The sequence below is a fragment of the Zootoca vivipara genome, chromosome 2, assembly GCF_965207765.1.
Source record: "Zootoca vivipara chromosome 2, rZooViv2.hap1.1, whole genome shotgun sequence".
Taxonomy (NCBI): domain Eukaryota; kingdom Metazoa; phylum Chordata; class Lepidosauria; order Squamata; family Lacertidae; genus Zootoca; species Zootoca vivipara.
Genome location: NC_142584.1, coordinates 27266908 through 27290951, shown reverse-complemented (window position 1 = coordinate 27290951; position 24044 = coordinate 27266908). Strand labels below are relative to the sequence as shown.

The 24044-nt window shown below is 47.2% G+C and overlaps 1 protein-coding gene across 1 annotated transcript; it reads left to right on the top strand.

Annotated features, from left to right (window-relative positions):
- Positions 1-3525: 3525 nt before the first annotated feature.
- Positions 3526-13907, top strand: CBX2 (chromobox 2). Its single transcript, XM_035104187.3, has 5 exons — positions 3526-3830; positions 3975-4018; positions 5459-5524; positions 10898-10967; positions 11534-13907. The coding sequence occupies exons 1-5, from the start codon at positions 3759-3761 to the stop codon at positions 12905-12907; spliced, it is 1626 nt and encodes a 541-aa protein (XP_034960078.2). The 5' UTR covers positions 3526-3758; the 3' UTR covers positions 12908-13907.
- The last annotated feature ends 10137 nt before the right edge of the window (positions 13908-24044 follow it).

The following is a 24044-nucleotide window of genomic DNA, read 5'->3' as shown; positions in this document are numbered from 1 at the left end:
CTGGTTTGCCAGAAGCTGCTTAGTCATGCTGGCCACATGACCCAGAAGCTGTCTGTGGACAAACGCTGGCTCCCTTGGCCTATAGAGCGAGATGAGCACCGCAACCCCAGAGTCATCCACGACTGGACCTAATGGTCAGGGCTACCTTTACCTTTATTCTCTCTTCAAGTGGACAAAATTTCATAAAATAGATCAATACTAATGAACCAGGCCTTCTCGGTTGTGGCACCCAGCCTGTGGAATGCCCTCCCATCAGATGTCAAGGAAATAAACAACTATCTGACTTTCAGAAGACATCTGAAAGCAGCCCTGTTTAGGGAAGTTTTTAATGTTTGATCTTTTATCGTGTTTTTAGTGTTCTGTTGGGAGCTGCCTAGAGTGGCTGGGGAAACCCAGCCAGATGGGTGGGGAACAAATAATAAATTATTATATTATTATTGAGCCAACCTAATAACCATCCACCTAAAACTACGTTACGCCGCTCTTAGAATTTAATGACAGCGAAAAACAATTAATAAAAAGCAGGCTGAAATGAAAATACTTTAAAGTTGTTCCTTTAGAATTTTCAAAGATGGAACTACTCATATTTCCCTGAGAAAAAAATTAGGCCAGGTTCATCTAGGATGAGAAAGTTCAGGCGAGGTCCATTTAATCCAGCATCAAGTCTCCAACAGTGGTTAGCATCTACTCCTCTGTGGGAAGGTTCTCTGTAGAGAGATGGAGGCAGGCAAGGAAGACCCCAGAGCTCTGCCCCCACCCTGGGGCCATTCTACCACCAGCTGCCCGATGGGAAAGATCCTGATGACATTTTAAAGGGTTATAAGATGGGGGCAGGATGTGATTTGGAAGATATATTTGGGTTCACTCCAAGTCTGTGGTTTTTATATCTCTTTATGTGTTCACATGGTATAAACATGTATGTTGTCCCTTAGATCCAAATACACACAGAGAGAGAGCACATAAGCAAGCAATACTCCAAAGGGTTTCTGTTTCCAAAAAGGGCAGGATGTGGTGTTCTGATCTCTTTACCACTTTTAATTGTTGAGGGAAACAAAAGAAAGCAACAAAACTTCCACTTTTCAACTTTGCTTGGAGAGCAGCTTTCTCTGGGATTTCTCTTTCACACACACACACACAGTTCCAAAGACAGACAGGGGAAAGGGGGAAGGATTCCACCCCCTTTTTTCTGCTTCCCCTTGAAAATTAGCATCCCTCTGGTGCTCAGCAGCTAGGAAAGACACTGCAATGATTCGGCCCACGGAGGGATATCGAGTGAACCTGCCCAGGTGAGGTAAACCTTGCCGACCCCTGCTCTAGAGGCTTAACCCGGGGCTGAGACCTCAGCTAACCAACCCCTTTTAGCTACGGCCCTGGCTTGGGATGCATGTAACAATACATTGGTGGTGTTAATGCTACTTGCAAGAAGAGAGATAAATAACTGAAATGCACAAATAATTGGGACGATGTTGCAGAACCACAGAGCCACAACAGAGAAGGCCCTGCCCTTGTGCTCACTTGCCAAATACCCCAAGATGGCAAGAAGATGCCTCTATGAAGTTACAAAGCAAGGTATGGAGGCAACAGCCTTCTCCTGCTGTTTTGTCCCCAGCATTCAGCTCCAATGTTAAATTGTCTCCGCACATGGGAGTTCCACATAATCTCACATCTAATAGCAATAGTCAGATCTGCCTGCTGTGAATTCAGCTCCAGCTATAATTCACTTAATGAGGGCAATGGGACGGCAGGACCAGGCCACTGAAGTACTTGCTCATGATTTCCACCCCCACCCCACCCCACTTCTCAGGAGGTGGCAGAATATATATTTCCTTTGAAGCTGTTCATTATGCATTGCCCAAAGCAGTTGTTTGCTTAATTTGTCCAGAGACATGGCCTCCTGTCTCCCCACCCTTCCTTCCTATTTCTGAGCTTCAGAGGGATGAGGTTCTTTGCCACCTCCAGTTCTCTCTGGGCTGGGATGCTCCCTCCCTGCCCCCCCCCAAAGCACGGGGTAAAGATTATGTGAAGTCTGCTCCTCCAAAAGCTCAAAAAGGGCACTTGTCAGGAAGAATATTTCCTTTGCAGTCAGACAGCATATCATTATTTACAAAAGACCTAGTTCCTCCTTCCCTGTGGACCTTCCCTTCCATTTCTCCTCCCTCCTGTGGCTGAAATTTTGTCTTTTTCTAGCACTACTTTCCAAGCAATCAACATCTCAAATCAAGGCACTGCGGGGCTCTGGTGCCTCATGGAAGGGAAATCTGTTCTGTAGAGCTGTGATGCTTTGGAATTTTTTTAATTATTATTTTTATTTTGTTTATGGGTTTCTCCAGCCACTCTGGGGATAAAGAAGAGATAAATCTTACTAAAACTCGGGTTGTGTAAATGTCTCTTTACTTATGAGGCAAACACCACAATGAACAGACTGACAGAATATAGGGGAGACACCATAGCACCATTCCCATTTGTACAGTGCTGCTTGTTAAGGTGTTCCAACAGCTTCACTGACATCACCTTGAAAATCTTTGCAACAATCCTGTAGGTAAGGAGAGTCTGCATCTTTATTCCCACACTGCAGAATGGGGGTGACATGTTCTAAGAGATTGTTGTAAGATCACCCCAAAAGTTCACAGGAATGAGGTCTAATTCCTGCCTCAAAGCTCACTGGAATCCTTTGCGCAGTTACTCCGAAGTAACTCCAATTGAACTCAATGGGGCTTACTTCTGAGTATTGCACTGCACCTCACAACGCTATTTATGGGATAGGAACGAGCTAAAGTTTGGTCTCCCATTCCTTTTTCACCTGTTTTTCAAATATTCAATCCAAATGCGGAACCTTAAAAAAATGCTAGGAGGAGGCTGCTTTGTATCTACAAATTTATTAATGTATCAGTTAATAAAACCATTGTAACCCCATTTATGTGACCATTTGTCGGCGGGTGCCAGTTGTCCTTCCAATTCGATACGGCCCGGCTGACTTGTGCAAAGAGGAAGGGGGCTGTCCCTTCCCGGAGCGCCCCTACAAACCGATCCATGCGGTGCCCTCGGGATTCACGCGCCGGCCTCCCCACTCCGGCTCCCTTTGGAAGACGACGAGGTCTGCAGCTGAAGCAAGGGAAACTCTGCTCGCAGCAGCGCAGGTCCAAAACGAAGGCCAACTTCAGAGCAAGTTCCCTGGAAGTCCTCGCCGCCGGCGCTTATTCAGGACTGACTTGAGCGTGTCCGCCGGGGACGGTGCAGTAAAAAAGGAGGGGGGAAAAATCTGTCCGAAGCGTTTGCCTTCTTTTCCCCCAAGGATTAAACTCCAGGAACCAGCCAGCCACCCCCGCGCTCCGATCCAACTGTCCGATCCCCAGAGGAAAACGCCGCGTGAGACAATAGCGCCTGCCGCTTGCCTCCTTTCCTCCGCCAGAAGCTTGCTTAGGCCCCGCCTTCCCCGCTCCTCATTGGCTCGCTGGGAATTTGGGGAGCCCCTGAGCTGGGCGTGGGGAGGCGGAGCCCGCTGCGCGCGCGTTGCATTGTGTGCGCCAAGGAGCCAAGGCGAGCGGGCAGAGAGGCGCTGGCGGCGAAGGAGGAGGAAAGCGCGCGCGTGCCCTGCTAGTCGAGGGAGGACGGCGGAAAAGGAGGAGAAGCAGCAGCAGCGCGCGCTCCCGGGGCCTCCCTCGCCTTGTTGTACTCGGCACAACGCTGGCTCCGCTACGAGCAAAGCAGCGGAGGGGGAGAAGAAGCAGGCGGGAGCCCGAGCCGAGCCAGCCGGCGCCATGGAGGAGCTGAGCAGCGTGGGAGAGCAGGTCTTCGCCGCCGAGTGCATCCTCAGCAAGCGGCTCCGCAAGGTGGGCAGGCGGGTGGTTGGTGGGCGGGCGGGCGAGGGAGCGGGCAAGCCGGCGGGGAGCAGCAGCCGCCTCAGCGTCGCCTCTGGCTCTAACCCGCGCCTTCTTTTCTTTCTTTCTTTCTTTCTCTCTCTCTTTCCTCCGCAGGGCAAGCTGGAGTATTTGGTGAAGTGGAGAGGCTGGTCTTCCAAGTGAGTCCGGACAATGAACGCAGCAGCTGAGCGCCAGCCAGCCGTTGAGCTGAAGGGGGTCCAGGGGCGGGGCTTGAGCGCTGGGAGATGCTGGGCCCAGGCGACCCCTGAATTTGGGGAGGGGGGACAAGGCGGGGAGGGGAGCAAAGAGCGAGAGGGAGAAACGGGGCTCGGAGGCGCTTACCCCACACCACCCCCGTGTCGGCTGGGTTTTGGAGGTGCTTCCAGACGCTTGGAAGTTACTTTAGTTTTTGTTGTTTTTCCCCCTGCGAGGTTCCTGCTTTCCTACCCGTCCCCCAGAACCAGGGAGATGGATGGGAGGGCATGCTTTCCTCCTGCTGGACTTCCTTTTGTTTACCCATAATTGGTGCCTTAGCTTCTCTCTCCTGCACCTCCTTGATTTTGTTCACTTCTTCTCTCCCTGTGTTGTATGTTAACTCTGCCAAATTAATCCACGGCCAGATGCCATGGGTTGCCTTCACTACCCCTTTTTGTAGTGGGGGGGTGGAACCAGAGGAGAGGATCTGAGCGAGCTGTTAGGATTCCCCAGGCTCCAGCAGAGAAGCTGCAACTGCTTCCCATGTTGTCTATGGATTCTCTTCTGAAACCTGAGATATCAACTGATGCATGTGGTGTGTTCTCCCTCTTCCCCCCCCCCCACCTCATAGACTGGGGAGAGGGGTTGTCAACCTAAGAGGCGACCATCTCTGTTTACTCCTCCTGCCAGCTGCTCCTGCAAACCAGGCTTCCCCCACCCTGCCCCCCATTTGCTTTTATCCTTTTCTTGCTTGACTTCTCATTTTACTCCCCTAGCACATACATGTGTGTGTGTTCTCAAGTTATTCATAATCCACCTGAGGTTTCTCCTTTGCCAAGCAAATGCTCCTTTTTCTGCTCTCCTCTCCTTTCCATTATGGAAATTGAACCTACCCTGTCATGTGCTGCTAAATTCTCACCCCACTTAATGACCCACAGTTCAAAAAAAAATCCCACCTTCCCAATCAATTATTTTTTCAATTCACTCTAAGAGCATAGCCGCTGTTCAGTTTTAAATCGTGCCAGTGTGGTTGTTGTGTATGGCTAGGGCTGTAGCATTTCTGAGGGTTATTGTAATGAAACGGTACTTCTAGACGCCTGCTATTACCGTGTTTCTCCGAAAATAAGACACCGTCTTATATTTATTTTTCCTTTTAAAAAACAAACACTATGGCTTATTTTAATGGGGTGTCTTATTTTTTTCCTCCTCCGTCTGCTGCCGCGGCCGGCACTGCTGCGCCTATCACTATGTCTTATTTTTGGGGTATGGCTTATATTCCTTGAATGCTGAAAAATCCTGCTACGGCTTATTTTATGGCTACATCTTATTTTCGGAGAAACAGGGTAACTACTTGTTTTATAAAAAGAAGGTTGTGTTTACAGCGACTGGTTACTCTTTTCCAGGCACAACAGCTGGGAACCCGAAGAGAACATTCTTGATCCCAGGCTGCTCCTGGCCTTTCAGAAGAAGTGAGTAAGCCACAAACTGAGAGGCAGGGAGGGAGGGAAGGAGGGTTCCTCTAGGCTGCCCAGCTGGGATTATGGAAACAGAATACAGAGTAGACCATTGTGTATTCATTGTTCCCCCTAAATTGCAGTACTCAAGACAGCCTTTCCTTGGTACCTAAATATAAAGTGTTTTAATGCCCTGGTGTGTTTAGTGGTCTTGGTAGACTCGAAAAGTCACGTCTTGTTGTGGGAGGGATGTTTGCAAATAATGCTTAAGACTGTAGCTTGCTTTTCCTGCTTCTGTACTGCATGTATTAGGCTTACACTGTAGGCTTCATTTGGAAGTCTCTCTCCCACTTGCTGTGCTGCGTAAACAACACCCGTATGTAAGTAGCATGAGAGGGCAGCGCCATGCAACAAAAAAGTCCTTAAACTTGATCGTTTGTAAAGTATTTGTATGCTTCAGCTCCAGTCTGCTGCTAGTGGGACGCATTGTATGTCCAAACTCAGAGAAGAGAAACTTTGAGAAGCAAAATGGGTTAGCTTTTAGCAATAGTAGTGGAGTCTCAAATTGCTGGCACACTCCTCCCAAATGCCTTATAGTAGCCATTTTTTTCCTGACAGTTTGTTTTATGGGATAGCTAATAATAATAATATATTACAATTAAATTAATCCCTACCTAAAATTAGAAAAGATGTCTGACAAAATACTGGAAACAATTTCTACTAACTGTTAAGAAAACATTGTAACCCCTTGCTCAGAAGTCTCCAACTTGCAATGTTCTGTGTTCTTGGGTTTTCGGCTTGTATTTGTAGAATTAAGGATGCCTAAAAATTATGATAGTCAAATCTAAAGCAGACTGCAAAGAGTTCCTGAAGGAATTCTCCATACATGAGTGATTGGGTAACAGAACAGCAGGCAAACTTTGTTTATTCATTTGGACAGGCTTAAGTCCAAGGTCTTAGGTATATTAGGGCAGACTGTCTTAACCAGGCATCCCCAAACTGCGGCCTTCCAGATGTTTTGGCCTACAACTCCCATGATCCCTAGCTAACAGGACCAGTGGTCAGAGATGATGGGAATTGTAGTCCAAAACATCTGGAGGGCTGAAGTTTGGGGATGCCTGGTCTTAACCATTGGGGCAAATGGTGAGGAAATTCACTAGGTGAAACCACCAATAGCTGCTGCGTGGTGATTCCTGCCTTAGTCTTTGGTGGTGGGAGTCGGGGACATAACATAGTATTTGCCCTCCTTCACTCTGCAGTAACAACAAACAGTTTCGACTAGCCAACTACCTTGCAAACCACCTCTAGCCACAGAAATATTTGCAGTTCTGTTTGGTAGCTTGAGCAGCTTTCAGAGTGCATAGTGAGTCCCAGCAGCTGTAGTGGCTCCAGTTTCACATGCATACTTAAAAAAAAATTATCTGTGGCTTGAGGCTAAGCAGCTCTCCTGGTCCCCTACCCTGTTCCAGCAACACCTGCTGGAATTTCTTTTTTTCAGCATAACTGATCAAGGTGCTGGTGCCCGTTTCCCTTTTTCACCTGTTCATCCTACCCAAGCAAGTAGTATCCATGGAGCCTCTCTGGTTGTATTTAGGGGGGGAAATGAGAGCAGTTCTTGTTTCACCCCCGATGCACAACTGGAGAAAGTAACATGTTACACGGGCAGGGTGGGTAATAACTATGTCATGTATGTCATGAGTAGTACAGAAATAGTGAATGTCAAAGATGATTCGTTCTTAAAACTGAAATCATGAAGCTGATAGGATGGCAACTGTGAAAGGGAAGGGTTTTCATAGAACTTTTTGCCTTGTGATGGTCTCTGCCCTGAATAGCTTTTTTAAAAAATAAAATAAAAATAGTAGGTAGGTTCACAGAAGGTGGGTACTAGCAGTAAAATAACTTGAAATTGAATCTTTGTGTTCAGGGACAATGTGCTTTCAACAGTAAGGGTGTTGGTGGTGTGCCCTACTTATACCTTCCTTGTGGGTATCTGATCTCTGTTGGAAGGAAGAATCTTGAGCTAAGTACTCTGATTCTCCCCACCTTGTATGATTTTTGAGACCAGAAGATATAATTTGGGGTGGAGAATGTGGGTGGGTGCTTGCTGGAAACTGAAATGAAGCAGCTAAAGGAAATAATAGGAGTGCATTGGTCACCGAGGGTGCAATCCTGTGTTAGAGTTAACACTGGCTTAAGGGGCTTTAAGATTTGTCAGAAGCCCTTTCTATAACCTCCCAGCCCAGCCGTTCTGTCAGCAAAAGGAACAGATGGAACAGCCGAAATAGGATGGGGGAGTCATGGGGGACAGATTCTTTATCTCTTTCATCCATAGCTACACCCCCACTTGCAGAATGACATTACACAAGTGTTAAAGCTGGTGCAGATAATTTCTCCTCCTGTTGACTTAAGTGGGGAATAATTTAAAAAATAGCCATAGGGTATGATGTATATGTTACTACCCAATCACAGCGCGCCTCCCCCAGATAATAAAAATCCAACACAGGATGAATATAACTTCTCTGGCTCCACGGGCATTGTTCAGAAGAGGCAACTCTGGCAATGGGAAGCTGTGGGGAAAGGGCACTCTGTACATAAATGGAGCACTTTTCACAGTCTCAAAACACACACGCACACACAGGAACTTGAGCACATTAGTGTCGCAGGCTAGAACAAACAAGTACCTGGTTGCAAACACACAACTCCACTCCCATGGCTTGTTGTACCTGGACAGAAAACCCCACACAGGTAAGAAAGGGAACCAGGAGCATGTGCTGTAATGTGTAGTTGCTACAACTGTTTCCCATCTCTCTGTCTGCCCCTTTGCTAGATATGAATGCTGTGCTGTGTCTTGGCTGAACTATCTTGCTCTAACACATTGTCGCCGTCCCCCGCCAGTGTGGTGTAGTCGTTAAGAGCAGTAGACTCATAATCTGGGGAACTGGGTTCGCGTCTCCACTCCTCCACATGCAGCTGCTGGGTGACCTTGGGCTAGTCACACTTCTCTGAAGTCTCTCAGCCCCACTCACCTCACAGAGTGTTTGTTGTGGAGGAAGAAGGGAAAGGAGAATGTTAGCTGCTTTGAGACTCCTTAGGGTAGTGATAAAGCGGGATATCAAATCCAAGCTCTTCCTCCTCTTCTTCTTCTCACTCCCAGAATAGGGAGAAGTGTCTCCTACACAAAGGGGAGACACTCGCCTTTTAAAATGCAGGCATACCCTCTGTTGTCAGAGGCCAGGCATCCCACTCCAACCATTGCCACCACAAGCCAGATGCTTGAGTCCTTTTTGATCTTGAGCAGGGAAGGTCACAGCCTGGCTGCAAACAGCCACTGTGTGCACAGTGTTCTGCTACAACTCCTGGTTTGGGGGAAGGAGGTAGTATACTCCGTCCATGCAGTCTCTCCCTTCCCCACATCGAGCATGAGCACTGGCAGAGCATCTGGGTGGGACCACTCGCTACTGTGCATCCAGTAATAGGAACTATGTGCTGCAAATGCTACCCATTGCTTGCTTCTCTGTCTGCATCTCCCCTTGTTCCCTACAAGCTGTTTTCACACAACCGCAGGGTCTATCCCACACCGTGTTCTGCATAAGCCGAAGTGAGGCCCAACTCATGACCGACAGCGGTGACTAAGCTGCACACAGCTGTTCTTTTGTAGCAGCTTTCCTCAACCTAGTGCCTTCCACATGTGGCTGGACTTCCATGTCCCAGACAAACAGCCCTGCTAGATGAGGCTGGTGGGAATTGTAGTCCAGAACATCTGGAAGGCAACTGGTTTAGAAAGGCTGCCCTGTAGGGTTGTTAAAATGACTTGCTCCAGGCAGGTGCATTTCACCTTGCAAGTTCCATGGCAGCTATGCCAAGATCCTAGCAAGATCTTGTGCAATTTCTCCTCTGTACACTTTGTTTATTGTGCTCCAAAACAATGGTTGTGAGGAGCCTACGGCCATGTGCTACAGACTGAACCACTGAAGCTGATGGGTTTAGAGGCAAAGTTGCATTGCCTTGCGTTTTCTTGTGTGTGGTGACTCAGGGTGGTGGTGTCCCTGTTGTGAGTCCATTGCCTCTCTCTGTGTTTTTTCCAGGGCTACTCTAAGCATACTTGCCATTTTTCTTGCTGCTTTCCCCCCCCCCCTAGGTGTGAGTTTATTCACTCTTGGTCTGGGTACACATTGGATATGTTGACTATTCCATCAGTATAGTAGTGGCTTATCTCTGATCTCTGTATAATACAACTATTGTGTTGCTCTGTTGGTGGAATAGAACCAAAAAATCCAAATACTTGGGGATATATGAAGACCACATATATGAAATGAAATAACATACACTTGATGTAGTAGATAATACATAATGTGAGTTTAATACAAACAAATTACTTGCTACATAAAGTTTCCACTGCATGGTTGTTCAGCTGTATTAATGTAAATATATGGTATTTCATCAGGTTCTACCACATTCTCATGTGTATGCAGAGCAGGAGAGCATTACAAAATAGAAGGCTTGTCTTGTGTTCTTATAGCAATGCTTCTCCACATTTCCTCTGGTTGGATAGTCATTGGTATTAATAATCAGTTGCTAGTGATTAGTGGGGAAATATATCTCCAACTATAGAGTTTTGTGTGTGTCATCTCTTTTAAGGACAGCTTATTTTCCCTGCTGCTTTGTCACCTTCAGTTTTCATGTCCAGATTTCCATTTCTAGTGTTACTTGTGTACTACAAAAGAAAGAGGTACATGCAGGTTTAATGCATTTTTAAAAAATACTTACGATTTGGCGTTTAAGTATTTTTCTTCAATGGAAAACTAATATCTCTGAAACCATAGTCCTGTTTACATGTGTGTGTTGTGCACAAATCATAAACTACTAAAAATTCATGTATACAGAATGCAAATGGATAATATTAAATTGCATGCACAATAGACCATCCCAAGACTTTCAAAGAATCAGTCTTATTTGTAAAACACCAGAATTTTTTTCCTAAGAGAGCAACTCCAGAGAGAAGGAAAAAATACGTTTTTGATCTCTTTGGAACAGTGCCATTAAACTTTTGAGATAACAAAAACAGAATAAATCATCTACTTCTGCACACATAGAACCAGGAAAGAGTAGCAACTTGCAGTAATGTACAGAGAGGTGGGTAGGGCAAATGTCTTTTACTGCTTAGCAACGAAACAGGTCAATAAGCTAGGGATGGCAGAACACCAGCAATGGAATACTACGGAACCAGGCAGGGTCACCTGCATTGTCAAATGCTGGCATTTATTTGAAAAACGGACGTACTTTCCTACATTTCTCAAAATGGTAAACCGGTGGTCTTTATTCACCCATGGAATCTTCTGAGAGAAGAGAGACTTTGAGAACTGCACTGTCATTTTGTTGTCTTTTCAGGGAGCATGAGAAGGAGGTGCAAAATCGGAAGAGGGGCAAACGACCTAGAGGCAGACCCAGGAAGAACGTTGTAAGTAATGGTGATTTCTGGGAGGTAGCTAGAAATGGATGTTTAGTGCAGCAGACTGTGGGGTGGGGGTGGGGGCAGGACACTTCATGTGCCTCTGTTAGGAAGTGTGTTTTGTGCAGCCTGTGGCTTTATCCCACAGCTGGTTGTGTGTGCCCGGTCACCTGGAGTCAGTTTTTTTTTCTCCATGGGCAATCAGGAAACTAAATAATGCCTGTATCCAGAAACATTTCCTTCTAGAAGCCAATGAAAGTGGAAATTTCTGAGTTCTGAAAATTAAATAGTGGTCCAGGTAGCATATTTTATTATTAGAATCTTACTTAAGGCTGCATGATCTTAAGTACCGGCAAGAGAGAACCAGGTGGCTTTTTTGTAATAACAGGAAGTTACTAGTGTTTTAAAAATGTTTTATAGTAGAGTAGATCTCTCTGCTTTGGTGGACTTTCCATGCAGCAGCCCTTCAAAAGCCTTCACTGACAGTATTTCTGAAGAAGCAGAGCATATTAATGTCGCTCCTACTCTTTGCATGTGTGTGTGTGTGTGTGTGTGTGTTGCTTTGTTTTTAAAAGGAACCGGAGGTGCCTCCAAAGAGCAAATCCAGCAGCTCTTCTTCCTCAAGCTCCTCCTCATCTTCCTCCTCCGATGAAGAGGATGAAAGTGACCTTGAGACAAAAAGAGGTCAGCGGAGCAGAGAGAGCCACCCAGTGCCTCAGAAGAAAGCTCAGATCTTGGTTGCCAAACCTGAGAATAAGGACCCTATTAGGAAGAAGCGTGGGAGGAAGCCTCTGCCTCCGGAGCAGAAAGCAGCGAAGAGGACTGTCAACCTGGCAAAGGTGCTGAAAACAAACCAGAAGGAGATGGGAGGAGGGGGAGGGGGAGCTCCCAAACTAATGAGCAAGATGCAGCCGCAACACAATGCTCAGAGTTCTGGCATTGCCATGCTTAAATCCCACATGAAGGAAGCCCAAGGTGCATTTGGTGGGTTTTGTTCCGGGGCTTCCTCCACCGACAACCTCTCCGGTATTGTGAAAAGCACCTCGTCTGGGAGCCCAAACTGCGGCATCAGCTGGCAGAGCTCCATTGTACATTATATGAGCAGGATGTCGCAGAACCAGAACTCAGCAGATGCCTCTGCCGTGGGGAGACTGACGCTCAAGTCGGCCATGTCCTGCAAGAGTGGCCTGGGGCTCGATTTAAAACTGAAAAACCAGAAAGCCGGCGGGGATCTGGAGTTGACCGTGCAAGGCTCCAAGGTGACAAAGAGGCCTGGCAGCAGCAGTGCGCTGGGGGAGCAGAAAACAGGGTACGGTGCTGGCACCCAGAACTTGCACAATGGCAACAAGCCCCCCACCGGCTCTGCCAACAGCCACCCAGCTTCCAACCAGGAGCTCAACCTCCAAGCTTTAAATCTGCAGAGTGTGAAAAACGGGGTGAATTCCACAGGCGGCAGCAACCTTCCCCGCCATGCTTGTGGGACTGCGGCCAAGGGCACCGGCGGCAGCCTAGCTGTGAGCACAGGTGTGGCCAAGGGCAGTGGCTCAAACGCCACAAACGCAGGGGCAGCGTTGGCAGGCGCGGACCCTTGCAAAAGCGAGAAGCCGGCACAACGAGCAGCTGTGGGCGAGAGGGATGCAGCCGCGAAAAGTGGCAAGCCCCCGTGTGCACAGGAGGGGTGCCCCGCGGCAGGGAACCACAAGGCTTCGGCCCTCTCTGAGATGAGCACCGGAGAAGAGGAGACGAGCTCGGATTCAGACAGAGATTCTGCTTCTTTCCCCGGAGCAGGCCAGAACATGTCCGTCTCCATCCAGACTAGCCAGGACTGGAAGCCCACTCGCAGCCTCATCGAGCACGTCTTTGTCACAGACGTGACAGCTAACCTGATCACAGTGACTGTCAAGGAATCACCAACCAGTGTTGGCTTTTTTAATCTTAGACATTACTGAGCTCGGAGGCATGCAGGGGGGAGATACGCTTCCCTCCCGCTCATCTTGTCTCATTGACTCTACCTGACTGTTGCCTTGGATGCCAGAAGGGGAAACAAAACCCAGCTGCTCCCACCCTTAATAAGCTATATGCTATGACGCAGTCACTCTGCATTGGGAGGCTCTGCGGTGGTTGACCATGGTAGCTTCCGGCCTGTAGTTTTATCTATGGAACCCCCCTGAAGCATGCAGTGGGTTCTTCTCGGGAGCCAAGTTGTTAATGCAGCTGCCAAAATATATGTGATGCAGTGGGGGACACACTCTCTCTAGAGGAATGGCTTTACTTGTTGAAACCAGCCATTATAGAGGAGGTTGGGCAAAGGCTGGTAGCCCAGGTTTTGTTGTGCTTGGGGACTCCTTAGCTTTATGAGTTAGAAATGGCAGAGAGAAATGGAGATCTAGCTGCCTGGTAAGTTGAGGGAGAGCAAGCCCTCCAGTACAATAACATTTGTGTTCTCCAAGGAAAACAAATTCCTCATTCCTTCCACCAAACAATCCACATTCAAACCTTGTCATTTCCTAGGACAGTGAAACCCAATCTAAACCCGAATGCAAATTTAGGAGGCTGCAAGAGAGCATATGAAATGAGAATGATGTTTACATTTCCTTATTTCCTTAAGTCGATGCATTGGACTTGGAAGCTAAAGGGGGTGGTCTAGAAGTGGGCATTGCCCTCAGAGCTTTTGTGGCTGGGCCTGAAGGTGCTGTTTGTTGCAAGGCCAAACTGGCAGTGGACTGCTTTAAAAGGCTCGGGTTGAACATTGGCCCCTGGAAGCACCAGATCTATCTAGGAATCTGTGTGCTGTAGTGTACAGGAAATCATTCCAATAAAACAGTCTCTGAGGTCTGCTCATGACACGGCACCCTTTTTCACTTGCCTGAAGCTGCTCAGAGTGGGGAATCCAGCCTCCTTTTCTTCATTAGCACCTGGGGTGTGGTTGAGGGATACTTTGCCCATCGCAAAAAAAATTACAGGAGAAGCACATGTGAATCATTGTTAAGAGTTTAGCTGTGCATTCATGTATGGTGAAGCCGTGGCCAGTTGTGGCTTCCAATCGTGCTTATATGCAGCAAAAATCCATACATGCACTGGTGAGTCTTTTATAAGAGGCCCCGTGGAACATGTGTACTCTGTATCCACAGCGCCTCTTTTAAAGGACTCTCCCTTTACATATGTTTTTTCTCACAGCGAAAAAATAGAAGTGGAGTTCATTCATGTGGAGTAGACATTTTGTCGTATGTGAAGCAGCCCTGAGGTTTTGATGAGCGAGAATGTTGCTGATATCTGCCAATCAAATTTAACTAAGGGCCTTTGGTATTTGGGCAACAGATCCTTAGGGTTTCTATTGGACTGATCTCTTCCGCCGCATCCGTGCTTGCAAGCTTGATACAAAACATCCCATGCATATAACATTTGGATGGGGAGCTCCGCTTTCTTCTCCCTTACTGATGTTTTGGACTGCATGTAGATCCGGCATCCCTGGATCATATATTACTAGCCTTCACACATGATGCAGAGTCAAAGTTCTCCTTGTGATTTGTAGTTACAGGAACTATCCGTTGTGACATCACCTGCTTACCAGTGATTGAAACCAGAGAGGTCAACATTTGTGTTGAGCCTGAACTTGCCTGAAATCAAGATGTGACTCAGTTTGAGTCTGTTTTGCTTCTCCCAAAATAGATGTTTCCTATGGGTCGAACCTGTAATCCAGGTTTGTGCTAGCACCAAGCAGCATGTTTATTTCTGTCAGAATTTGACTTGTGTCCCTTCTAGCTTATCAGGACTTTAGCATGCTCAGAGCGGGAAGCAGGTAGGAGCAGAGAATGTCTACATCAGGGGTGGCTAGCCAGTGAGTTTTCTGTACCAAAGGTTTTCTGTACACCCAAAAAAACTATTTGGCATTATTAATTTTTGTTAAGCAAATTAAAAACTGTGGTGCTATGATGTTCCCACTGAGATGCTATGGAAAGTCAGCCAGTCCTCCAAAAATTATGCACCTTTGGCTTGCAAAGGTACCATTTCATTCTCTGGTGTTGCACCATTCCCTGAAGGTCCAAACAGGTAGAGCCCACCTACCTGTTTCCTCAGCCTTAAGACCTTGGAATGGTGCTGTGCTGCAATAAGAAGAGGCACTTTTGCAAGGCAAGTGGGAGGCTCTACTGCCTCTCCCTGCACTGAGCTGATTGGGAGAGTGAGGCAGGGAGGAGCTGTCTACTTTTATCTGCCTGGGCATGCAAGTGAAGGGAGCATTGGCCACACTGCAGCCAATGAAAAGGGTTAGCCTCTCCAGGTCTCCATTATTTATAATGAAATGCTTTCAAACCTTGGCTGCAAGGACATGCAGCTGTGTAGCTTTCATAATCCTAGGGTGTATGGACATTAAAATACTAGTTTATAGGAGCTGCTCAAGGACAAATGGGTGTGTCCCAGGCTTAATTGTTCTGAAAGTTGAACAGCTTGTGTTTGCATCTTAGTTGGTAGTATGACTGTCATAATATCACCCAGGCCCTAGTTTGCAACCTTTGGACCTTTTTTTTTCTTAGCAGTGGTTTGGCCTTCCAGTATTCCTGTTTGCTCACTACTGCCACATGAGTTTCCCAACAAGGGTATTTATATGCCTTAAAATAAAATAAGGATGTGAAAGGAAGTTGCAAACCTTTGGGGGATATTGTGCTGGTTACACTTGGGTTAACTGCAGCTCTATATGGAATTGGATATTGAAGCAGGTTGGTTCATTCAACCTTGCTTACGCAGAAGTAAATGCCATGGAAATCAATGGGTTTTGTTTCCAAGTACCATAACTGCATTTATAAACCAGGTGCAAGTTTATAGTTTAAGAGATTGTGATTGTTTAAGAGCGGTTTTAAGTTTTGGTTAGAAACACTAGCCTGGATTCAACTAACCCAGTACATTAGTCGAAGGCAGCAGAAAGACTCTCGCTAACTCAGTGGGGCTTTCCCCCTCTCCTTCCCTCCAAATTCACTCTCGAGAACTGGGAGAACCCCCAGAATATAATGCTCGGGAGGAGAGGGGAGATCGTTCCCTCTGGTAAGGAGGAATCCTTTCACTGGCAGAACACTTGTATTAGACAGTTGATGCATTGGACCTTCTCTTCACAAGGAAGCTAAATAGGTGGCTTGTACATTGTTCAGAGAGCTTTCTAAAGAATGTTTTGGTGAGATTGAAGTACTAATTGCTAGAGTGCGCACACTAGTGGTTCTAAAAACATACTTTATAGTAACAGTATGATTCCATTAAGGAACTTTGCCCAGACCAGAGTAAAGATTCCCTTTGGCTGATATGTACAATGATGTCACTAATTCTAATGTAGTATGTAAATGTGACCATAAAGTCAACTTCTAAATGAAAAGGATCCTTGTATATAGCCTCAGAAATGGAAGGAAGCATTTATTCTGAATATGCAGGTCCACTTCACAGGGGTCTGCACTCCTCTGTCCATTTATTATTCTCCATTGAGGTGTCCTTGTTTTTTGTTTGCCTTGCAGAATAGGGACTCGTGTGTCTTAAAGCAGAGGCTCTAAACCAGGCATCCCCAAACTCGGCCCTTTAGGTGTTTTGGGACTACAACTCCCATCATCCCTAGCTAACAGGACCAGTGGTCAGGGATGATGGGAATTGTAGTCCCAAAACATCTGGAGGGCTGAATTTGGAGATGCCTGCTCTAAACCATTGGGCAATACCTTATGGTCATATTCCTGCCCTATAGCTTTAGAATATCTGCTTCAAGACACTTGGAGCCCTGTTTTATAATGGTCACTTCTGTTCATTTGTTGTGTTGTGCTTTCGTTTTGCCCCAGGATTTATCCTCAGGGTCTACATGGCCTTACCTTGTTTTTCTTCTCAGCAAAGCATGAATGTCTCACTTTCTGGGTGCCAAAATGCAACAGTATGTTCTGTTAGTCTCTCTTAGTATAAGCTCAGCCAATGAATTCTCCATTTGGAAGGCTGAAGGACCTCCGCTAGCCAATAATTTGAAAGCTCTTGCCAATGCCTGGCCCAGACTTAGAGTCCTAAACGTCGTTGTGTTCTTTGTCATGCAGTTGGCAGGTCTTGGTTTTGCAGTCAAGGAGAGGGATTTCATAAACTTCACTTGCCTGCTATCTCATTGACTTTGCTGTGCATCAAGTGTTTATTACATGCTTGGTTTCTGTGAATCTTGATTTCTTTTAATTTCTCTTAAACCCTCTCTATATTATGTGTGTATCCCTGTGTTACACAGAGCTTGCAGTGTTGTAACTTACATCAGTATATTTTCCATTTTGCCCCAGTGCATCCTGTTTTCTTCTAACTTTTGCCAGGCACCTAAGCTGTGCCATCGATTGGTTTTCTAGATAAGCATCTTCTGTCTACACAACCTGAAATATACTGTACAACAATTTCCACTTACTGATGGGCATCCCTGCCTGTTTCAAACTTCTGTACAATTTTCTTGGGATTCTTGACTTTTGCTCTTCAGACACTGCCATTGTAGACAAGCTTATATTCCACAGCTTGTCTGGAAAATTGAAGAGTCCGTTGCTCTCTTTACCTTAGAAGTTCTAATGCTGTGCCTTTCTACTAACCAGCTATTTCAATTCCAAAGTCTGTAATCTTGAAAACACCTTTCTAACCAGCAATGTGATCCACTCTTCTGACAACTTGACTTGACTCCATTCAGTTGCTTAATGTGGAAGTAAGTGAAACATTTAAGAAGGGGGGGAATCTAGTTGACAAGTTGTGAATTCATATACAGTTGTGGCAAATTGGTGCTGACCATGTTTACCAGTTGAAAAAGTTGGTATTCAAAGCCTACCTTTATATATTTTTCTTAGGTTTGCTGCTATGTGTCTTGAGTATATTAGTTGTGTGGCAAACTGCTGTTTAAAGTTTTGTCACTACTTTCTCAAATTTTGAAGAGCTTTTGTTAAAAATTAAAAAAACATGAATAATGCTACAGTATTTGTATATCAAATGGATATTTTTCATCTGGAATAATTAAGTTGCTCTTTTGCATTGACTGGAAGAAGTTATCCGTTTTAAGTCACTTGGTTAAAGGTGTAGTATGCACAGTACCAAAACTATTTTAAAAAAAAATCACAAAACCGATTTAGTTTTATATTTTGCTGTTCACGTTCCTATAATATTCAGTGTACCAGTTCTGCATTCAAGAAGAATTGCTTTTACAAGAAAGAAACTTGTGAGAATTGGTTCTGTGCTTTTTGTAATGTGTGTCAATCACTGTGTGTTTAATTTTTTTTTAAGCCAAATAGTTCTTGTATGACATTTTCTAATTGCTTTAACTAGAGCTGTTCCTTTGCTTTTATGCTAAGAGAACAAAAGTTGGAGATGTTATTACCCTGGGAAAGCTTAGGTTCTTTGTTAGAGTGGGACAGACTTTCCAGCCAGAATATTAAATAAGGCTGAAAGCAATGTCTGCCTATTGATCTCACTGTGGGTTCATTGCTGCATTTGGGGTTTGTTTGCTTGACCCTGATTGGCTGGCTTTGCTTGCTTCTCTTGTGTGATGTCTTATCTTCCAGTTTCCTTTGGCCGTTAACTTTATAGTTTAGGCTTGAGATTTCTAGGCTGTTTTGTGTTTTTGTTTTTTTTTAATTTATTTTACAGGTTAAAAGGGCTCCTAGAAGATGCTATGCTGGACAATTTTTGTATAACTTTCAATTCATTGTTTTAGTATCAATAAATATTTTTTTAACTTTTCAGCTCACTGTGGCCTATGCATAGTTCAATTACTGTACTTGAATTGATTGGTTGTATTTCTATGCAACTTTCCATCCAGATGGATCCCAAATACTTCCTTCTCCACTGTACTCTTTCCCCCACCAAAAAAGAGAGAGAGAGAGAGAAATTATAAGGCACTGGTGCATTTAAATACTGGGCAAAAGAACTACCTAATGTATCAGTAGATGTACACAAGAAAAGAAAAATAGTCAAGTCCTTCTGCTCATCTGGCTGACAATTAACAGGTGCAGAGCCGGTTCTGCCATTAGACAATCTGAGGTGGCTGCCTCAGGTGGCAGAAGCTCCCAAGGTAGCAGCCACCCAGGCTCCCTGCCACTGCTGTCAGCTGAATTTGTATCAGAAATGTGAGATCTCGCCCAAATTTTGCACTTACCACTGGCACCACTTCTCTGCTGGTGGCAAAAGCGGCGCCAGTGGCAAAAGGTACGGAGGCGGCAGGGCAGGGAAAGGTGGCACTCCCTGTTTTGCCTCAAGCCCTGAACAGGTGTATCCACAAATTAATGTTTATTTTCATCTCGTCCACATGACATGCTAGAAGAAATTTCCACAGATAATAGGAGTGTTTTCTATCACAACCTGCCTGTTTGTTTGTAAGAGAGAGAGAGAGATAAAATATTATCCCCGCTGAATCATGCCATGATCAAATCCCTTTAGACCAGGCATCCCCAAACTCGGCCCTCCAGATGTTTTGGGACCACAACTCCCACCATCCCTAGCTAACAGGACCAGTGGTCAGGGGTGATAGGAAATGTAGTGCCAAAACATATGGAGGGGTGAGTTTGGGGGTGCCTGCTTTAGACTCTTACCATCCAACGCTACAAGTCTTTGACTTTACTACTACTGCAGCAGTAGCATGCCCAGAGCAACTCCCATACAAAGCTGTGTTCTCCTTTCTAAATGCGACATTGTGGGAAGTCATTCTGTAAGTCAGTGCTCTACTGTCAAAGGGCCTCTAGTGGCCAGAGCCGGTCCTGTGGCAGCGAAGCTCTCCGGGAAGGGAATCGAAAGTGTCTAACGCCTGCGTGAACCCAGAAAACAAGTTACAGCTCCGTTTCTTCAGTGGCCCATTATTCGAGCCCCCGGTGATTCCTGTGGTGCTATGTTGACCCGGTTAAAAGTAGCAACCGTAGTTTATAAGCCGCTTGGCTCAGGGGAGGCGGTGGAAAGGGGTGGATCCCTACATTTTCCACTCCAGCGTCTTCCAAAAGTCAACAGTGTAGGAACCGAGGTGCTAAACAGCAGCTGAAGCGCAGCATCTGCAGAACCACTAGTGGGGGAAGAGAAGACGAGAAAGGGCCACGCCTCATAGGCAGTGGAGGACTCCCCATCAGTCCCCATCCAGTACGGCCATGGTCACGGGGATTATGGGAGTTGTAGTCCAACGACGTTTGGGAGGCCACAGGTTGCCTGCCCATCCCTGTTTGTGTCTCCCGTGCGCTGATTAACTTGGCAGACATTTGACTTCTGGCGAGCTTACTCCGAGGCTGATCCGGCAGGGATGAGCCAGCCATTTCCACCGGCTGTTCCTCAAGCCCAAGAGGCCGCTGGATGCTGCAGTCGACTCCTCGAAGACCAGCAGGTCTCCTGAGTAAAATGGATTTAGCCTCGCAGCTTAAATTTTCTACTGCTTACCATAGCTGTCAACTTCTCCCCTTTTTAAAAGGGAAATTCCCTTATGCTGAATAGGCTTCCTCGCGAGAAAAGGGAGAACTTGACAGCTATGCTGCTTACGCATACCGCTGAATAAAGTTCGCTGCTGAGCCAAGAGAACTTGCTTGCCGTGTATCCGCACCTATATAAATTTCTGTGGGTGGAATGAAAGACTTTTCCTGAGGGACTCGAGGCCGAATCGGAGTTTCCCAAGTCCATGCGCTTCCCTTATAAAGAAAAATTACGGTTCCTTTGATGTTCCAACGGCTTGCTCTTGAGTAATCGGCTGAAGCCAAAACCTGTACTGGAACATTTTGCTCCATAATTAAACGTGGTAAAAAGCCTCTCCTCCCACCTCCTTTTCTTGCAACGACATTAGGTTCTTGCATGGCCGCTGCAACATTCCTCTTTTTGCTTAGGGAGGGGAAAGACGTGGATGATCCTTCCTCCGCTCGGGCTACCTGATCCTCTCTGAAATAAAGGCTGCAGCCGCACCGAGTTTGTGCTTCGGCCCATCCACGGATACCCGGCGTCCTCAAGGGACGTGGACTGTTTGAACCCCCCACCACCTGGTGGTTGCGCTCTCGCTCTTTTCCTTTCCCCTCCTTTTGCAGCGGAGGTTGCTCCATGTGGGCAAACGAGGCACAGCCCCTCAGCCGGTCCCCCCCCACACACACTTCTTGCCTTGCCTTCCTTGCTGACTTGCCCCCAGCCCAGGGGGCAGCACTGCCCGTCAGCTTCCTTCCCCTCTCTGCTGCCCTTTGTAGGCCTCAGCAGGGAAGAGGAGGGGGGCAAAACCTGTTATCTGCCCGGCCTTACCCCCGCCCCGCCGTCCCTGCCCAGGGGGCACCAGCTACCGCTGCACCCTTGGTTAAGTCCAGAGTAAATCCCTCTGGAACGGCAGTTCTGCCCTAGTCGACGCGGAAAGAGGAAACCGCCCAGGCGGAGCCTCCGCACCTCTCTGTCATCCCGAATTGAAAAAGCCACGCTATCAAAATAAATCCTGGACGGCTATGGGGATGGATGGTTCCCTGCTCCTCTCAAGCTTGGGGAAGTCCGAAACTTGAACAGACGGGGGAAAGCTGTAGCATAGAGCTTGTTCACACGTGCATTCTTATCACACAACTATGGCATTCACTTGCACGCAGGGCGCTACACGAAACAAGATTAGAAACTCAACAGCTTCAGATCAAGGAGGGAAAGCAAAGTGCAGCGGTTCCAAACACAGCTTGTATTGTATGACACCACCTACCTAGGGAAGTCGCAATCCTAAAAAACAACAAAAGACAGGTCTCGCCGCCTTTCCTAAAAACAGCCAAGGAGACGGCGAGTTCCTTGGCTATTTTTAGGAAAGGACTGCAAGACCCGGAGTAACTGGATCCCTGCCAGAAACTGAATCGGATCTTTCCTCCCACACCGGCGGCGCATAGGAAGCGAGGCTGGATGCGCAGGGCTCAACTGGTGGGCCGTGTGTGTGTGTGTGTGTGTGTGTGTGTGTGTGTGTGTGAGAGAGAGAGAGAGAGAGAGAGAGAGAGAGAAGATCTATACGAGGAGAAACATCCTCTCCGCGCAATATGCGATGGTCACCCTCAGCTCCAAATGACCCACCCATCGCCTTCAATTGTCTTAGAATCACAGAATCGTAGTTAGAAGGGACCCCCCAAGGATCATCTAGTCCAACCCCCTGCAATGCAGGAATCTCAGCTGAAGCATCCATGACAGATGGCCATCCAACGTCTGCTTAGGAACCTCCAGGGAACGAGAGTCCACAACCTCCCGAGGGAGACTGTTCCTCGAGCTCCTCCAGCACCTTCCACGGAGGATGCCGTGAGCAGCCTTGAACACAATGGGAAGCAGAGAGCGCTGCCTGAGCCAGATAGCCGGCTTATCTAAATCGGTCCTGCCTACACTGGTTGGGAGCAGCTCTCCTTGGGGACATTCCCAGCTATGCCGGGAATTGAACCAAAGCACCTCTTCTTGCAAGGCTGAGCTACCAGTCTGGCGCCCGGCTCTCCTTTTTGGGCAAAGAGGGGAGTCCCTTTTTTGAAAGGAATGCGGGCTTCCTCCTTCCGGGAGGAGACGCAGAGGCACCGTGCAGGGACTAGTAAAACCATCGGACTAACACGAACCGGCAGAACCGGGCTCAAGCAAGCCAGAAACTCACTGGCCGGCCAGTCCACTGGATCCCCCCCCTCTCGCCCTAATGCTGTTTTAAAGAGGACAAGTGGGAGAAGATAGACCTTGGTTTGCCTCCCTGGAGCTGCTTTGGAGAAACGACACGGTAAGAATCATCAGAGCCAACTGCTAGGGGCCGAGGGGTCTTTGCCCCCCCCCCCAATAAAATATTTGAAGTGGCCCACAAAGTTAATGAGTATTGCCATTCAAATGGTGATCGATTACGTGGGGCGGGGCTTACCTGCCTCCCCCCACCCAAATATTTTTGTTCAAGTTGGTAAGCATGGTCCTAAATAAATATGGATGAGATGCTTCCAAATCGGGAGCCTGGGGGCGCATCCTTCCTGAGTACTGGATGCTTCTTTGCAGGACAACGCAACCCAACTTAGGTGCCGGCTGCCTGGGAGCCCACAAAATTCCCCATGAAGAGGCCGGGCACCCACACATTTCGGCGCCAGGGCCATGCACGCTGCATGACACCCACAACACTGGGCACCCACGGTCGCGGGGCCAAGCTGGCTCTTCTGTTACAGAACCAGCGTTTCTGGGCTTGCTAATTGCTGGCTTCGCGCACAGCCGAAGGCAAACAAGCCGCAGCAAACAATAATTAAGCGAGCACCGCGTCTACGGGAAAGGAGACGCTCCCGACCAAAACTTGGCTCTTCTGATAGACAGAACTGTTCGCTGTCCTTTCTCAGCGTGAGAGGTTCAGGGGGCAAGATGGCCAGAGATGGCTGGGATGCAAGGCTAGGTGGGAGAGAACAGGACGAGAGTGGAAACCCTAGCCAGAGGCTCCTCCAAGAAAATCCTATAATTAAATCATCTAGTCGCTCTCGAGTTGCCCCTCTCTGTCCTTCCACCAACCCCCGTTTTTTTGTTGTTTTCCCCGAAGGTAAGGCGACTTCCGGGGGGACGGGACTCTTATAATTCAGAAGTTTCTTAATGAAATGCAAGCCGCGGTTCGTTTTGTGGCTACTGGCTCATCGCTCGCTTGAGAGAGGCTTTTATCTCGCTTAATATGCGGTAGTTGTTGCTGCTACTCATACCGACGACCCGCAGCAACATGAGCTTACTCCTGAGTAAACGACTTCACGGACCCCCAAGACAAAGGGGGCCAAGAGTTAGGGTGGCCGTGGCTGTGCTCAGAGGCGGCCAGCGCGAGTTGTACTCGTATTATTTTTTTAGCAGGAAAGAGCACGGGGTGCCGGACGGCCTTTATCATTCCCAAAGCCAGAGTGCTCCCTGGAGGATCCCACTTGGACCCGGGAAGCTCAGATTCAAATCCCCACTCAACGAAGAAACTCAGCCTATCCTACCTCTCAGGGTTGTTGTGCAAAAATGTACGGAAAGGAGGATGGGATGAAAAGTTAACTTTTTCAGATTAGGCGTCGGCTATTTTCCTTCAGGGAGGGTTGTCCTTTCACTCCCCCCACCCCTCTCCATCCTCCCCCCACCCCGCCCAAGTGACCACAGAAGGTTATTCTAAGACATCTATTCTAAGGCATCAAGTGA

Excerpts from the sequence above, each read along its gene's own strand:
- CBX2 (XM_035104187.3), top strand. The coding sequence starts at position 3,759 with ATGGAGGAGCTGAGCAGCGTGGGAGAGCAGGTCTTCGCCGCCGAGTGC. Across the intron at positions 3,831-3,974 it reads TCAGCAAGCGGCTCCGCAAG|GGCAAGCTGGAGTATTTGGT; the intron begins GTGGGCAGGCGG and ends TTTCCTCCGCAG. Across the intron at positions 4,019-5,458 it reads TGGAGAGGCTGGTCTTCCAA|GCACAACAGCTGGGAACCCG; the intron begins GTGAGTCCGGAC and ends ACTCTTTTCCAG.